The 16,098-nt window shown below is 55.0% G+C and overlaps 2 protein-coding genes and 1 non-coding gene across 15 annotated transcripts in view; all 3 read left to right on the forward strand.

Annotated features, from left to right (window-relative positions):
* The window catches only part of SPG7 (SPG7 matrix AAA peptidase subunit, paraplegin), a 55,912-nt gene extending 54,899 nt beyond the window's left edge, over positions 1–1,013 (forward strand). For all 13 annotated transcript variants that reach the window (XR_013412118.1, XR_013412117.1, XR_013412114.1 and 10 more), the window contains one exon: positions 146–1,013. Coding sequence is in view for 8 of the 13 variants with exons in the window: in XM_077986811.1 (XP_077842937.1) it covers positions 146–352 (207 nt within the window). In the remaining 5 variants the exon portion in view is untranslated. The remainder of the gene's footprint in view (positions 1–145) is intronic.
* A 2,806-nt stretch (positions 1,014–3,819) lies between these two features.
* On the forward strand, positions 3,820–6,542 carry RPL13 (ribosomal protein L13). The gene is made up of 6 exons (XM_015126820.3): positions 3,820–3,851; positions 4,077–4,200; positions 4,363–4,504; positions 4,712–4,885; positions 5,818–5,874; positions 6,349–6,542. Exons 2-6 carry the CDS (start codon positions 4,097–4,099, stop codon positions 6,505–6,507), a joined length of 636 nt encoding a protein of 211 aa, XP_014982306.1. The 5' UTR covers positions 3,820–3,851; positions 4,077–4,096; the 3' UTR covers positions 6,508–6,542.
* LOC114674503 (small nucleolar RNA MBII-202) lies at positions 4,569–4,652 on the forward strand. Its single transcript, XR_003725657.1, has one exon. It is a non-coding gene; the product is annotated as a small nucleolar RNA MBII-202 (small nucleolar RNA).
* Positions 6,543–16,098: the final 9,556 nt, after the last annotated feature.

The following is a 16,098-nucleotide window of genomic DNA, read 5'->3' on the forward strand; positions in this document are numbered from 1 at the left end:
GCCTCCGTGCCTCCGCTTCCCTGGGAAAGTGGCCTGTCCCGGGTGTCCTGCACACAGGCCCGCACGCCTCTCGTCACCTCCCTGGGACAAAGATGCTCTGTGTCTGTCCTGGGGACTCTCACACTGCTGTGCCTGTTCTTTCCAGCTGGCAAACGCCCTTCTGGAAAAGGAAGTGATAAACTATGAGGACATCGAGGCTCTCATTGGCCCGCCGCCCCACGGGCCGAAGAAAATGATCGCACCGCAGAGGTGGGTCGACGCCCAGAGGGAGAAACAGGACTCGGGAGAGGAGGAGGCCGAAGAGACCCAACAGCCCCCACTTGGAGGCGAAGAGCCGACTTGGCCCAAGTAGCTGGGACGTGTCGGCCGCACGTGCGGGTGACCCGAGAACTGAGGGCTCACTCAGCCACCCTGCGTTGCTTTTCAACTGAGGTTTGCACTTCCTCTTGCGGCCCTCAGTAGTCCCTCTGCAGCGACTTCTGAGATCTGTTTGTTGATTACCCTTTTCATGATTGTAAGTTTCTCTGCAGAAACAACTGGCCAAGCCTTGTGTGTGTGCGTCGTCTCCCCTGTGGGGAAGGTTCTCAGTGCGTTCCCGAGTGAGCATGGAACACCTGAGTTCCCAAGGTTCTAGACAGTCGTTCCCAGCGTGGCTGAGGCCACCCAGAGGCAGCAGAGCATTCAGACTCCGAACAGACCGCTGTTCATGCCGACGCTTGCCCGGCCTCCCAGTTCCTGTGGCTCCCTCAGAATGCTAACGGGATCGGACATGAAAGGACCCTCTGAGCCAGCAGCCCCGTCCTCCAGCTCACTCGTCAATGGGGCCACACAGTCCAGCCCAGGCACTGGGCTCCAGGGGACTCAACACTGCCCCCTGCTGCCATGTGGACGGTGCAAGTTGAGGACTTCTTGCTGGTCTAGTCACACATGCAGTGTTGGGGGATGCCTTGGTTTTTTCTGCCCTGAGAACTGTTGAGACACTTTACTAATAAACTCTGTGGTTGGAAAATCTACATCTGCATTGTCTGGCCAGCTCTAATGCAGGGGAGCTGGCGGGCTTACCTTGGATCACAGGGTCTTGTGGTTTCAGTTTGTCATTTGAGTAATGCAGGGACTAAGTGGAAAACTCCTGTAGGAATCGGGGGCCTGGACCCTGTAGGGATAGAGGATGACCCAGGACGCCCTGGCCCTGTGTTCCGGGGCATGCGGCTCCCACTCTGGCCTCCTTGCGTCTGCCCTCCCTGTGGTGCAGTGACGTGAGTGGATTGTCCTGTTGTTGCTGCAACACTGAGTGCCCTGAGAAACGCCGGCAGAGCAGTAAGGAGGCAGCCACAGGTGCGGTCACACACCCAAGTGGGGGCATCTCTGAGAGACGCCTTGACCTTTGCCCAAGTTCTCCAAATCCAAAGAGCAGCACGTAGTTGGGAAGGTTTTAGCTGGTGTAGCCAAGGGTCGTGTCCTCAGTAATCATTTTTTTCCTGTTGTGTTGGTTTTTGACAGTCTTGCTTTGTCGCCCAGGTTAGAGTGCAGTGGCGCCATCTCGGCTCACTGCAGCCTCAATCTCCTGGGTTCAAGCAATCCTCCTGACTCAGCCTCCCAAGTAGCTGGGACCACAGGCATGTACCACTATGCCTAATTTTTGTATTTTTTGCAGAGACAGGGCTAGACTGTAATTTCTGAGTTCAAGTGATCCTCCTGCCTTGCCCTCCCAATGTGTTGGGATTACAGGTGTGAGCCATTGTACCGAGCCTTTTGTGAAATTATTTTACTATTTTTAATTTTTTTTTTTTTGGGGGGGGGAGATGGAATCATGCTCTGTAGCCCAGGCTGGAGTGCAGTGGTGCTATCTTGGCTCTCTGCAGCCTCCACCTCCAGGGTTCAAGCAATTCTCCTGCCTCAGCCTCCCAAGTAGCTGGGGCCACAGGTGCGTGCCACCACGCCTGGCTAATTTTTTTTATTTTTAGTAGAGATGGTCCTCATCTCCTGACCTCGTGATCTGCCTGCTTCGGCCTCCCAAAGTGCTGGGATTACAGGTGTGAGCCACCACACCCAGCCCTAAATTTTTTGTTTTTGAGACGGAGGCTTAACTCTGTCACCCAGGCTGGAGTGCAGTGGCGCAGTCTTGACTCTGTAACCTCCGCCTCCTGGGTTCAAATGATTCTCCCGTCTGAGTCTCTGGAGTAGCTAGGATTACACGCGTACACTACCACACGGCTAATGTTTGTATTTTTAGTAGAGACAGGATCTTGCCATGTTGGCTAGGCTGGTCTCCAACTCCTGATATCAGGTGATCCACTCGTCTCGGCCTCCCAAAGTGCTGGAATTACAGGTGTGAGCCACCATGCCCGGCCTGTGAAAATTTTTTTTTTTTTTTTTTTTGACAGAGTCTTGCTCTGTTTCCCAGGCTGGAGTACAGTGGCGCGATTTCGGCTCACTGCAAGCTCTGCCTCCCCGGTTCACACCATTCTCCTGCCTCAGCCTCCCAAGTAGCTGGGACTACAGGCGCCGCCACCACGCCCGGCTCATTTTTTGTATTTTTAGTAGAGACGGGGTTTCACCGTGTTTGCCAGGATGGTCTCGATCTCCCGACCTCGTGATCCGCCCGCCTCGGCCTCCCAAACTGCTGGGATTACAGGTGTGAGCCATCGCGCCCGGCCGGGACTGTGAAATTCTTAAAATGTGGACTAAGTTTTACCAGGAGGAAGGCTGGTGATTGGGTGAGGGTAGGGAAGAAAGAGGGTTATTAAGATTTAAAGGTTTCCAGGTAGCAGTAAGATGGATGGTGCCTTCACAGACTTGCACTAGAGAGTAAGAGCTGGCTTTTTGTTGATGCTTTTCTTTGTGAAGGGAGGCAGTAGGCACAGCAGGTCAGAATGTGACATTTTCAGTTGGGTACCCCTGACCTTAGAGAAGTCACCTAATCCTGGGCCAAGGGAAAGCGGGGACAGAGGCCAACAGTAACTGCTCCTTACGGAGTTGTGTGGATTCGATGTGAAAATGCACATCCGGAACTGAACTCCCTGCTTACAAAAACACTCAAGAAATGTTAATTTTATCTTTTAAAAAACCAGCATAGGCCGGGCGCGGTGGCTCACGCCTGTAATCCCAACACTTTGGGAGGCCGAGGCGGGCGGATTGCCTGAGCTCAGGAGTTCGAAACCAGCTTGGGCAACACGGTGAAACCCCGTCTCTACTACTAAACTAAAATACAAAAAATTAACCTGGTGTGGTGGCGGGCGCCTGTAATCCCAGCTACTCGGGAGGCAGAGTTTGCAGTGAGCCGAGATCACGCCATTGCACTCCAGCCTGGGCGACGGAGTGAGGCTCTTGTCTCAATATAAAAAAGTTCTAAATGGATGGGAGGAGAATAAACGCTGGAACAAGGAGGACGACGGCCTTAGGTTGCGCAGACTCGGATCTCATTGCAGTTTTCCTGCCTTTGCGCTACAAACGTGTCCCACAAACGCGAACAAACTTAAGAATTGCCGGGGCGTCGCCCGTTCGCCGTCCGCCCAGATGCTGGCCGCGCGCGCGTTAGTCCGCAAGGCGGGACTCGGCCTGAGCCCACCGCGGCCCGCGCAGCGGCTGAAGCGCCGGGGCAGTAACGGCGGACGTCAAGCAAGTCCGGCCGCGGGGTCCGCAGGGCCCGGGCATCACGGCCCCGCCGCCGCACTCTGAGCGACGCCATGTCTGCGAGGGCGGCCCTGAGAGCGCGCGGTGACGTCAGTTCCTCCTTTCCGGGCTCTGATTGGTCAGAGCGCCCGGCGCTTCTGGTTGGCCGGCCCTGCTATCATCCCAGGGTGCATTGCGGCGCCGTTTCCTTTCCGCTCGGTTGTCTTCCTGCGCAGGAGGTGAGCTAGACTCGGTCCCGGCCTTTGGGCTTCATCCGGCGCCATCGGCCTGGCGTTGCTGCCAGCGCGGGCATGGATGGGCCCCTTCTTTTTCGCAGACAGCGTTGGGCCGGGGCCCGGGCTCTAGGCGCGGCCGGACGGCCCAGGCTGGAGGGTTCAGGGCGGAGGTCCGGGGGGTGCGCGCGCCCGGGGCGCGGCCTCTCACTCGCTCCCTCGCGTTCGCAGCCGCAGGGCCGTAGGCAGCCATGGCGCCCAGCCGGAATGGCATGATCTTGAAGCCCCACTTCCACAAGGACTGGCAGCGGCGCGTGGCCACGTGGTTCAACCAGCCGGCCCGGAAGATCCGCAGGTGAGCCCTGCGCTCGGGGCGCCCCTGGGGCTCGCGCCCGCGGCTGCGCCTTGGTTTGGGGGTGGCCGGTGCCAGGGCGGGGGGCGCTGTCTGCGGCCGCCGCGGAGCACTCGCCTGGCGGCCTTAGGCGAGGGTGACCGCCGCTGGGCTTCTCTCCACCAGACGCAAGGCCCGGCAAGCCAAGGCGCGCCGCATCGCCCCGCGCCCCGCGTCGGGCCCCATCCGGCCCATCGTGCGCTGCCCCACGGTTCGGTACCACACGAAGGTGCGCGCCGGCCGCGGCTTCAGCCTGGAGGAGCTCAGGGTGAGTAGTGGCAGCGCCGCGGTGTCGGGAGGGCCCTGAGTCCCCTGTGCTGGCCTCAGTCGCGTGATGACATTCTCCGGAATCGCTGGACGGCCTTGATGAAAGCACGTTTGAACCCTTTTCCATCTGATCGCTGGGCCTCTCCATCCGGGCCTCGCGGCGGCGAAGGCCCGGGCCCGCCTCCATCTCTCTCCGCTTCTGGGGCAGGTGGCCGGCGTTCACAAGAAGGTGGCGCGGACCATCGGCATTTCTGTGGATCCGAGGAGGCGGAACAAGTCCACGGAGTCCCTGCAGGCCAACGTGCAGCGGCTGAAGGAGTACCGCTCCAAACTCATCCTCTTCCCCAGGAAGCCCTCGGCCCCCAAGAAGGGAGACAGTTCTGTGAGTACAGGGCTCTCCGGCCGTCCTGGCGCGCGGGGAAAGTGAGGCCGGGTTCCTTTATCGGCGACACCCGTCCCTGGGCCCTGCTGGGGTGAGAAGAACCAAAACCTCGTGGCCGTTGTGATCCGCAGGATACGCCTGTCTTGCAGGATGACGAGCTAATCGGGACTACTAAGGTTCACCTGTGGTTTTCAGCAGGGATGACCTTAGTGGTCACGGCAAAGGCTGTGTGACTTGGAGCCAGCTTTTTCCGTTGAAATCATTGTCTCCCTAAAATGCTTCGTGTTCTGGCCTGGCGCGGTGGCTCAAGCCTGTAATCCCAGCACTTTGGGAGGCCGAGACGGGCGGATCACGAGGTCAGGAGATCGAGACCATCCTGGCTAGCACGGTGAAACCCCATCTCTACTAAAAAATACAAAAAACTAGCCGGGCGAGGTGGCGGGCACCTGGAGTCCCAGCTACTCGGGAGGCTGAGGCAGGAGAATGGCGTGAACCCGGGAGGCGGAGCTTGCAGTGAGCTGAGATCGCGCCACTGCACTCCAGCCTGGGCAGCAGAGCCAGACTCCGTCTCAAAAAAAAAAAAAAAAAATGCTTCGTGTTCCAAAATATTCTAGAAAAACCTTGTAGGGTAAGGTTGATAAAAGTCCATTGTATACGTTTCCTGGTAGTTGAATTAGGGAACGATTTTCTCTGCCCCGTCCCTGGTTCACAGGTAGATATAACTGTCTCATGCGTGTTGTGTCAACTCAGTAAGATAGCCACCTAACTAGTAATGACTGTTCTCAACACTGGGGACACAAAGTATGTTGGAGGAAAGGCTCAGACACTGGTGCTGAACTCGGGATCCCCAGGGGGAAGTTTGGGGCCAGGCGGGGGTGGAGTCCTTGGGGCAGCGCGGCTAAAGGCACTTAACTCTTCTCGTTCATCAACAGGCTGAAGAACTGAAACTGGCCACCCAGCTGACGGGACCGGTCATGCCCATCCGGAATGTAAGTTAACACTTGCTCAAATCCAGCTTTAGACGAGATCAGTGGGTGATCACATGGATATCTGAGATGGGGATCAGGCCTAAGAAAGTTAATGGTGGCAGTTGTGCTGCGTGTGGAGGTTTGTGGAAAAGAATATTTCTTAGTTTTTACTTCTTGCAACCACGAAGCCGTAAATTGGGAAGTTTTTTTGGAAAGAGAGTTTCTCTATGTTGCTTACACTGGTTTTGAATTTTGGGATTTACAGACCTAAGCTGCCGTGTGTAGCTCAGGCAGGGAGGGTTTTTCTTTTCTTTTCTTTTTTTTTTTTTTTTTTTTTTTAAATCACAGGGAAGGTGACTGACTCAAGAGTCGCTTTTCCGCAGTTGGGCAGCACACCTGCCCTTACATCCCCCGAAGTCCTCTGGGTTCTGATGATGCCTATTGTGCCTTTGCCCATTGACACACTGGGTTCAACAACTTGTGTTTCTCTTCTAGGTCTATAAGAAGGAGAAAGCTCGAGTCATTACTGAGGAGGAGAAGAATTTCAAAGCCTTCGCTAGTCTCCGCATGGCCCGTGCCAACGCCCGGCTCTTCGGCATACGGGCAAAAAGAGCCAAGGAAGCCGCAGAACAGGATGTTGAAAAGAAAAAATAAAGCCCTCCTGGGGACTTGTAATCAGTCAGCAGTCACGCTGGGTCTCCCCGTGGTGTATTTCGTGGGAGCTGCTGGGCCTGGGATGGGGTTTCGCTGCTGTGACTTCTTACAGGGGATTTGGGGCTTTCTTGAAAGACAGTCCAAGCCCTGGATTATGCCTTCCTTTCTGTGTTAAAGCACTGGGTGGTTTGGTCAGTGGCTGATGTAAAATGGTTTTCTTGTGGGGAGGTTACAGAGGCTGACTTTGGCAGAGTGGACTTTTTTTTTTCTTAAAGAGATAAGGTTGGGCTGGTGCTCACACTGTCATCCCAGCACTTTGGGATTGGCTCAGGAGTTCAACACCAGCCTGGCCAACATGGCAAAATCCCGTCTCTATTAAAAATTAAAAAATCAGCTGTGTGTGGTGCCATGCACTCGTAGTCGCAGCTACTGGGAGGCTGAGGTGAGGGGATCACTTGAACCCAGGAGGCAGAGGGTGCAGCGAGCCAAGATCATACCACTGCATTCTAGCCTGGGCAACAGTGAGACTGTCTAAAAAAATAGATAAGGTCTTTGGCACACAGGGCTGGAGTACAATGCCACAGTCATGGCTCACTGCAGCCTTGAACTCGTGGCCTCAAGCAATCCTCCCTCAGCTTTTCTAGTAGAGGGCTTTAGAGGCACGAGACCCTGCACCCAACCTAGAGTTGCCTCTTTTAAGCAAAGTAGTTTCTAGTTAATGTAGCATCTTGGACTTCGGGGCATCGTTCTTGAGCCTGTTGTGCCTGGTGACCATGGTCCTGACCTTTCCCTTCGCTGGGCGTCTTCACCCCGACACCAAGGTACTAGATGGCCCTGCCAAGTGTCGGCCTCTCCTGTTAAACATTCTGAAGCCATTGTTTTTGCTTCGTGGACGAGAGGCAGCCAGAGAGCGTGCCATGGTGCCCTGGTCTGAGCTGGGCATCCCCATGTCTTCTGTGTCCAAGGGCAGCACAGTTCCTTGTGCAGTGCCCAGACACCAGACACAGGCTGCCCTGGTCCTACCAGCTCACAGCAGCACCTGCTCTCCTTGGCAGCTATGGCCATGACAGCCCCAGAGAAGCAGCTTCAGCGACCGAGTCAGATTGTTTTCTCTGCATGCCTTTGCCAGGTGCAGGCATTGAGGCACCCAGTGGGCTGTTACTGGCGTGGAAATGGGTGATGCTGGTACCTCTGCTGCTGCACTCAGTCACACTTGGTACCTGATGACACCTTGCTTGTTTGGAAACAGATCCTAAGCCATCTAGTAGATGATTTGGAGGCTGTTGGCTACTGTTTCATGTTTACAGTGTACATGCTGAGTTTGATCAGTTTGTATGTTTGGGAATCTTGTCCTCTAAAGTTAAGGTGGGCCAAGCGCAGCGGCTCATGTCTGTAATCCTAACATTTTGGGAGGCCGAGGTGGGTGGATCACCTGAGGTTGGGAGTTCGAGACCAGCCCGGCCAATATGCTGAAACCTCATCTCTACTAAAAATACAATAATGAGCTGAGTGGTGGCACACACGTGTAATCCCAGCTACTCGCAAGTCAGAGATTGCAGTGATCCGAGATGTGCCACTGCACTCCAGCCTGGGTGACAGAGCGAGACTCCGTCTCAAAAGAGAAAAAAAAGGTTGTGCAAGGTGGATGGTTGGAAGCTTAAACCTAGGCTCATATCCTTCTCACATGAAAGGGCATGAAGGTCTCTGGTGGACTCCAACCTGGCTGAAGGCTGGTCGCAGGGTGTTGGGGGGGGTCACTGGCACTGGGCACTCCAGCCTGCTTCCTCCCTACCACACCACACTAGGGGACGGGCCTTTCCTGCTGTCTGCAGGGAGCACCTGGAGTAGGTGTGCAGTGTGATGTGGTAAGTGGAGTAGAGGTCTGCACCCCATCACACCCCTTGCTGCTTTTACAAAGCACTGTGATCTGCTTGTTCCGGGGGCTCTCCTACCAGCTGACTTCACGGGGAAATCGGGGGGGGGTTCAGGTATCGTCCGTGCACCTGGGGCAGGGCAGCCTGCACTGAACCTGCCAGAGCGTCCTCCCCATTTCACTGAAGGAAAAGTCCCCAGGGCAATGTTCCTAACCTTATGTTCTCTCCATTTGCTTAATCCATTAAGACCCCTAACAGGAGAGGGTGGATTTTCTCTGTGGTGTCTCGGACCCTGCTGTTGGCCAGCGCCGTTAGCAATAGGTCATTTTTCTAGGTTACGTTGGGACAATGTGAGTCTGGTGCCGGACGTGGCTGTGGGTTGGGCCGGTCTGCCTACTGCCTGCGGCTCCACTACCTGAGATGCAGCAGGTGCGGCTGCGCCCTTCCTGGGACTGCGGAAGGCTCCCTGCAGGATAGCTGGGGACTGGGCAGGTGGGTGAGGCAGCTCCCTGCTGACACCCAGACCTTGTAGCTGGAGCAAGATCTCTCCTGATCGGGGGACAGGCCTGTCTGCTCCAAGACAGACTCTGCCACCACGTGCAAAGGGGCCCTTTGTTTAACTTAGTCCCTGGGCACGAGCTTGTGTCTGCTGCCCAGGGGAGGAAGTGCACCCAGGTTCCTCATTCCGTTTTGCAGGATTCCATCGGTGTGCGGGCACTTCCCGTTCAGCCTGTCGCCCCCGGGGAGCACGGACTGGCTCTGTGGCGCCCTTGGCCTTGTAGAAGCGTTGGTTTTATGGCAGGTGCATCTCCCACGGTGGGCGGGGCTTTGCCAGCAATGCCCATGGGATCATGGGGCCAGGTGCGCTCCAGCTCCTGCAGAACTGCTCAGGGATAGTCTCGGGAGGGGCTAATCGCGTGCCCTGGTAATGCCCTGGTGATGCGCCGTTTCTCACGCCGGCTGCTCTGGCCCCAGCTAAAGGGGAAGACTGGTGCTGACGGGAGCTGCACACAATTTTTCTCCATGTATTGTTTATTTTGCTTTTTCTTTTGGCTGGACATTAGGAATTTCAGTTTTCCCAGGTTGTATTTTTCCTTTTTTTTTTTTTTTTTTTTTTTTTTTTTTTTGAGACGGAGTCTCGCTCTGTCGCCCAGGCTGGAGTGCAGTGGCCGGATCTCAGCTCACTGCAAGCTCCGCCTGCCGGGTTTGCGCCATTCTCCTGCCTTAGCCTCCCGAGTAGCTGAGACTACAGGCGCCTGCCACATGGCCAGGCTAGTTTTTTGTATTTTTTAGTAGAGACGGGGTTTCACCGAGTTAGCCAAGATGGTCTCGATCTCCTGACCTCGTGATCCGCCCGTCTCGGCCTCCCAAAGTGCTGGGATTACAGGCTTGAGCCACCGCGCCCAGCCAAAAAGATTCCTTTTCTATTTTAAAATTATCATGCAGGGCTGGGTGAGGTCGCTCACGCCTATCTAGTCTGAAAACTTTGGGAGGCTGAGGTAGGAGGATGGCATGAGCCCAGGAGTTTAAGGCTGCAGTGAGCCGAGATCGCTCCACTGCCCTCCAGCCTGGATGAAGAGCGAGACCCTGTCTCAAAAAAATACATATTATGCAGTAGTTTCAACCCTGGAAGAGTAGTGTGCATCTTTGAATTTTAACATGTGTTCCTCTCCCATCCAGGCATAGTTTTATTTGGAATCTGGTTATCCTGTAGTTGCTTAGTTAAAAATATATGTAATTGCAATCATTTAAAAAGCAAAAAACAGGCCAGGTACAGTGGCTCCTGCCTGTAATCCCAGCACTTCAGGAGGCCAGGGCAGGCAGATCTTTTGAACCCAGGAGTTTGAGACCAGCCCAGGCAACATGGCAAAGACCCATGTCTACCAAAAAAATAAAAATACTGGCCGGCGTGGTGGCGGCACCTATAGTCCCAGCTACTCAGGAGGCTGAGGCGGGAGGATTGCTTGAGCCCGGGAGGTCGAGGCTGCAGTGAGCCGAGACTGTGCCACTGCCCTCCGTCTTGGGTGACAGAGTGAGAGACCCTGTCTCAAAAAAAAAAAAAGAAGAAGAAATAATGCTAATTAGAGCTGTTGTAATTTAGAGGGAAATTACAGTCATTTTAGGTTATTTGGTGTTTTCTTCATTTCGTTTAAGCCAGAGAAGAGTGGGTATCTGCATCCTCTTCTCTGTTTTCCTGGGTCTCCCTGTATTAGTTTTTTCTTTATAATTAGTCACATTTATTTTTTATGGTTTCTGTATCTTAAATTTTTTTTTTTTTTTAAGTTATAGAAGAGGCCGGGCGCGGTGGCTCAGGCCTGTAATCCCAGCACTTTGGGAGGCCGAGACGGGCGGATCATGAGGTCAGGAGATCAAGACCATCCTGGCTAACACGGTGAAACCCCGTCTCTACTAAAAAATACAAAAAACTAGCCGAGCGAGGTGGCGGCGCCTGTAGTCCCAGCTACTCGGGAGGCTGAGGCAGGAGAATGGCGTAAACCCGGGAGGCGGAGCTTGCAGTGAGCTGAGATCCGGCCACTGCACTCCAGCCTGGGTGACAGAGCGAGACTCCGTCTCAAAAAAAAAGAAAAAAAAAGTTATAGAAGAAATATATGCCATTGGCAAAAAAAAAAAAAAAAAAAAAAGTCCAGCTACACAGAAGTGAGGAGAACGAAGCAAACAGCCACTTCACGTCCCACACCCTGGGAGCAGCTGCGCCCAGGTCTGTCCGGAGACGGTGTGTGAGCATATTCCAGCGCAAGAATCTGGACTTCTGTTTCTTTTTTTTTCTTTTTTTTTTTTTTTGAGACGAGTCTCGCTCAGTCCCCCAGGCTGGAGTGAGTGCCGCAATCTCGGCTCACTGCAAGCTCCGCCTCGCGGGTTCCCCCCATTCTCCTGCCTCAGCCTCCTGAGTAACTGGGACCACAGGTGCCCGCTGCCACACTCAGCTAATTTTTTGCATTTTTAGTAGAGACGGGGTTTCACCGTGTTCGCCAGGATGGTCTCGATCTCCTGACCTCGTGATCCACCCGTCTCGGCCTCCCAAAGTGCTGGGATTACAGGCATGAGCCACCGCGCCCGGCCTCTTCTATTTCTTATTTATTTATTTTTTTTCTTGAGACGGAGTCTCGCTCTGTTGCCCAGGCTGGGGTGCTGTGGCTGGATCTCAGCTCACTGCAAGCTCCACCTCCCGGGTTTACGCCATTCTCCTGCCTCAGCCTCCCAAGTAGCTGGGACTACAGGCGCCCGCCACCTCGCCCGGCTAGTTTTTTGTATTTTTTTAGTAGAGACGGGGTTTCACCGTGTTGGCCAGGATGGTCTCGATCTCCTGACCTTGTGATCCGCCCGTCTCGGCCTCCCAAAGTGCTGGGATTACAGGCTTGAGCCATCGCGCCCGGCCGGCCGCTTCTGTTTCTTATGAAACCAGCTGATGCCACACTGTGTGCCCTGTGTTGTGCCAGGCACCTAGACGGACCTGGATTCTTTCTGTGCCTGTGAAGGGCAGACAGCGTTGTGTCTGTGCGGTCTTGCAGGCAGGAGAACGGGAGGGCTGCTGTCTTCATTTGCTCACAGAGTTGGGCATCTCCAGTTACTGGACCTTCTTGTCTCTCTGGGGCCCCGTGACCTGCTTCCTCTCGTGTTTCATTGCGATGTTCATCATTTTCTTGAACTGCAGCTGGTCTTTATGAGTTAAGGAACTTTTGCCTTCTATCACCTGTTGACAACATTTCTTTCCTGCTTGCTCTTTTCCTTTTGACTCGGAGAGCAAATGAGGCGTTCTTTCAGGAGATGGTGTGGTGGGATGGACCGCAAACTCAGCATCGATAGTGGATGTCGGTCATTCTTTTTGACTTTCCAACATCAGAACCCACTTTTGGGGAATGGGAGGCAGAGCCCCCCGCTCTGCCCCTCTGCAGAAGCTGCTGCACTGCCCAGGCTCCTTGCGGTGAGCTGAGCCCAGGCCCTGCTGGCCCCACACAGGTTGATGGCTGTGAAGCCACAGGTCTGTGGGCAGAAAGGTCACATCACGTGTCCCGGGTGGGCACGGAGTCCAGACGGGGCGGGCGCCCTCGCTGTCCTCACCCTGGGCTTCAGGTCACCGCCCTGCAGTTCCAGGAATTTCCTGGTAGCCTTTTCTCTTCCTCCGTCGGCTGGGAGAGTTTTCAGTTGCTTCGAAGCCCCTGCCGACGCTGAGGGCATGACCGGCCCCGGCTCTGGGCCCCTGTGTGGCTCATTCAGCAGGTATCGCACTGCCCACCACACCAGGCGCTGTGAGAGCACTGGGCTACAAGGAAAGAGGCAGGGGCTGATGTGGAGCAGGTGCTGGGCAGACAGGCGGCCGCAGGGGAGGCAGAGGGGCCATCTAAAGGCAGGGAGATGAAGGGAGGACAATTTAAGAGCAGTTTATGTCGGGTCCAGCCCCACAGGGTCAGTGGATTTTTCTCCTCGTGTGCGGAGACGAGAGATTGTAGGAATAAAGACACAAGACAAAGAGATAAAAGACAGCTGGGCCCGGGGACCACTACCACCAAGACGTGGAGACCGGTAGTGGCCCCGAATGCCAGGCTGTGCTGATATTTATTGGATACAAGACAAAGGGGCAGGGAGTGACAGCCATCTCCAATGATAGTTAAAGTCATGTGGGGCACGTGTCCACCGGACAGGGGGCCCTTCCCTGCTGGCAGCTGAGGCAGAGAGAAAGAGAAGAGAGAGAGAGAGAGAGCTTGTGCCGTTGTTCCTGCATATCAGAGACTTTTAGTACTTTCACTAGTTTGCTACTGTTATCTAGAAGGCAGAGCCAGGTGTACAGCGTGGAACACGAAAGCGGACCGGGAGCGTGACCACTGAAGCACAGCACCACAGGGAGACGGTCAGGCTCGGACGACGGGCGCCGGGTTAGGCTCCGGACGACGGGTGTCAGGTCACGGATGTCAGGTCAGGCCCCGGACGACGGATGTCGGGTCAGGCTCCAGACGACGGGTGTCAGGTTAGGCTCCGGACGACGGATGTCAGGCCTTCCACAAGATGTGCAGGAGTAGAGTCTTCTGTAAACTCCCCTGGGGAGAGGGAAACTCCCTTTCCCGGCCTGCTAAGCAGCGGGTGCTTTTTCTTGACACTGACGCTACCGCTAGACCACGGTCCACTTGGCAACGGGCATCTTCCCAGACACTGGCGTTACCATTAGACCAAGGAGCCCTCCGGTGGCCCTGCCCGGGCATCACAGAGGCTCACACTCCTGTCTTCTGGTCACTTCCCACTATGTCCCTTCAGCTCCTAACTCTGTATGGCCCGGTTTCTCCTAGGTTATGATTGTAGAGTGAGGATTATTTATTTATTTATTTATTTATTTATTTTGAGACGGAGTCTCGCTCAGTCGCCCGGGCTGGAGTGCAGTGGTGTGATCTCGGCTCACTGCAAGCTCCGCCTCCTGGGTTCACGCCATTCTCCTGCCTCAGCCTCCCGAGTAGCTGGGACTACAGGTGCCCGCCACCTCGCCCGGCTAGTTTTTTTTGTATTTTTAGCAGAGACGGGGTTTCACCATGTTGGCCAGGATGGTCTCGATCTCCTGACCTTGTGATCCGCCTGCCTGGGCCTCCCAAGAGTGAGGACTATTATAATATTGGAGTAAAGAGTAATTGCTACAAACTAATGATTAATGATATTCATATATAATCATATCTATTATCCATATCTAGTATGACTATTCTTATTTTATATATTTTATTATACTGCAACAGCTCGTGCCCTTGGTCTCTTGCCTCGGCACCTGGGTGACTTGCTGTCCGCAAGTTTACGAGTTAAGGGCACCTGCTGCCTCCCAGGCACGGCCCTAGGCTGGGACCACAGTGTGCCAAACTACTCCCTGCCCCTTAGTGCGTCTCTGAATTTTCAGCTTCATCTCAGCCAGCCAGGCACGGTGGCTCACGCCTGTAATCCCAGACTTTGGGAGGCCGTGGTGGGTGGATCACTTGAGCCCAGGAATTCAAGACCAGCCTGGGCAACATAGTGAAACCCTGTCTCTACAAAAATTTTAAAAATTGACTGGGTGCGGTGGCTCATGCCTGTAATCCCAGCACTTTGGGAAGCCAAGGCGGGTGGATCACAAGGTCAAGAGATCGAAACCAGCCTGGCCAATACGGTGAAACCCGTCTCTACTAAAAAAACAAAAGTTGGCCGGGCACGGTGGCTCAAGCCTGTAATCCCAGCACTTTGGGAGGCCGAGACGGGCGGATCACGAGGTCAGGAGATCGAGACCATCCTGGCTAACACGGTGAAACCCCGTCTCTACTAAAAATACAAGAAAATTAGCTGGGCGAGGTGGCGGGCGCCTGTAGTCCCAGCTACTCGGGAGGCTGAGGCAGGAGAATGGCGTGAACCTGGGGAGGCGGAGCTTGCAGTGAGCCGAGATCGCGCCACTGCACTCCAGCCTGGGGCACAGAGCAAGACTCCGTCTCAAAAAAAAAAAAAAAAAAAAATACAAAAGTTAGGTGGGCATGGTGTCACACGCCTGTAACCCCAGCTAATCGGGAGGCTGAGACAGGAGAATCTCTTGAACCTGGAGGCGGAGGTTGCAGTGAGCTGAGATTGCACCACTGCACTCTAGGCTGGGCGACAGAGGGAGACTGTCTCCAAAAAATAAAAATACAAAAATACAAAAATTAGCCGGGTGTGGTGGCAGGCACCTGTAGTCCCAGCTATTCAGGAGGCTGAGGCAGGAGAATCGCTTGAACCTGGGAGGTGGAGGTTGTAGTGAGCCGAGATTGCACCATTGCACTCCAGCCTGGGTGACCCAGCGAGACTCTGTCTAAAAATAATCAAGCATCTCTTCCCTTGACCTTCCCCAAGTTTTCTTTTTTTTTTTTTGAGACAGAGTTTCGCTCTGTCGCCCAGGCTGGAGCGCAGTGGCGCGATCTCGGCTCACTGCAAGCTCCGCCTCCCGGGTTCACGCCATTCTCCTGCCTCAGCCTCCCAAGTAGCTGGGACTACAGGCGTCCGCCACCTCGGCCGGCTAGTTTTTTGTATTTTTTAGTAGAGACAGGGTTTCACCGTGTCAGCCAGGATGGTCTCGATCTCCTGACCTCATGATCCGCCCGTCTCGGCCTCCCAAAGTGCTGGGATTACAGGCTTGAGCCACCGCGCCCGGCCCCCAAGTTTTCATTCCTAACACAGTCTGGCCTCTTCCCTTACCTGTACCTGGGCAGGTGCTTCATGGGCTGCGGCTAGGGAATCCGTGGGGAAGACCAGACACTGGCAGAGCCTGGTGCCAGAAGGGGCCCCGGGAGCTCCTCCCTTTCCCACAGCCTCAGAGTGGGCAGGGGAAGGGCTGTGGTCGTGGAGGGCCTGGGGGCTTTCTCTGCAGGTGGCCCAGGAAGAAAGGGGGCTGACATTCCACAGCCTTCTCCAGACCCCCTTCCTGGGGGCTGGACGTCACAGTCCGTCTCAGGGGCCTCCTGCACAGGCGAGAGGGGCAGGGCAGTGGAGGGCAGATCAGACCCGGTCCAGTCATTGTCCAGCCTCCCCATTGTCTTACCCTCAGGCTTCACGTCTGCAGCGGCACCACCAAGGCTGTGGTGCTGGGGGACAATTCCGATGTGGCACAGTCCCTGGCAGCACCTGCCCTTCTGAGTAACTCCCCAGAAAGGGTGGTGCCTCCTGGGGAGGCGGGGGAAGAACTAGGCTATTGATGAAAGGGACTGGAGAGCAGAGGGAAGCGTCCGAG

The sequence above is a fragment of the Macaca mulatta genome, chromosome 20, assembly GCF_049350105.2.
Source record: "Macaca mulatta isolate MMU2019108-1 chromosome 20, T2T-MMU8v2.0, whole genome shotgun sequence".
Lineage (NCBI taxonomy): Eukaryota > Metazoa > Chordata > Mammalia > Primates > Cercopithecidae > Macaca > Macaca mulatta.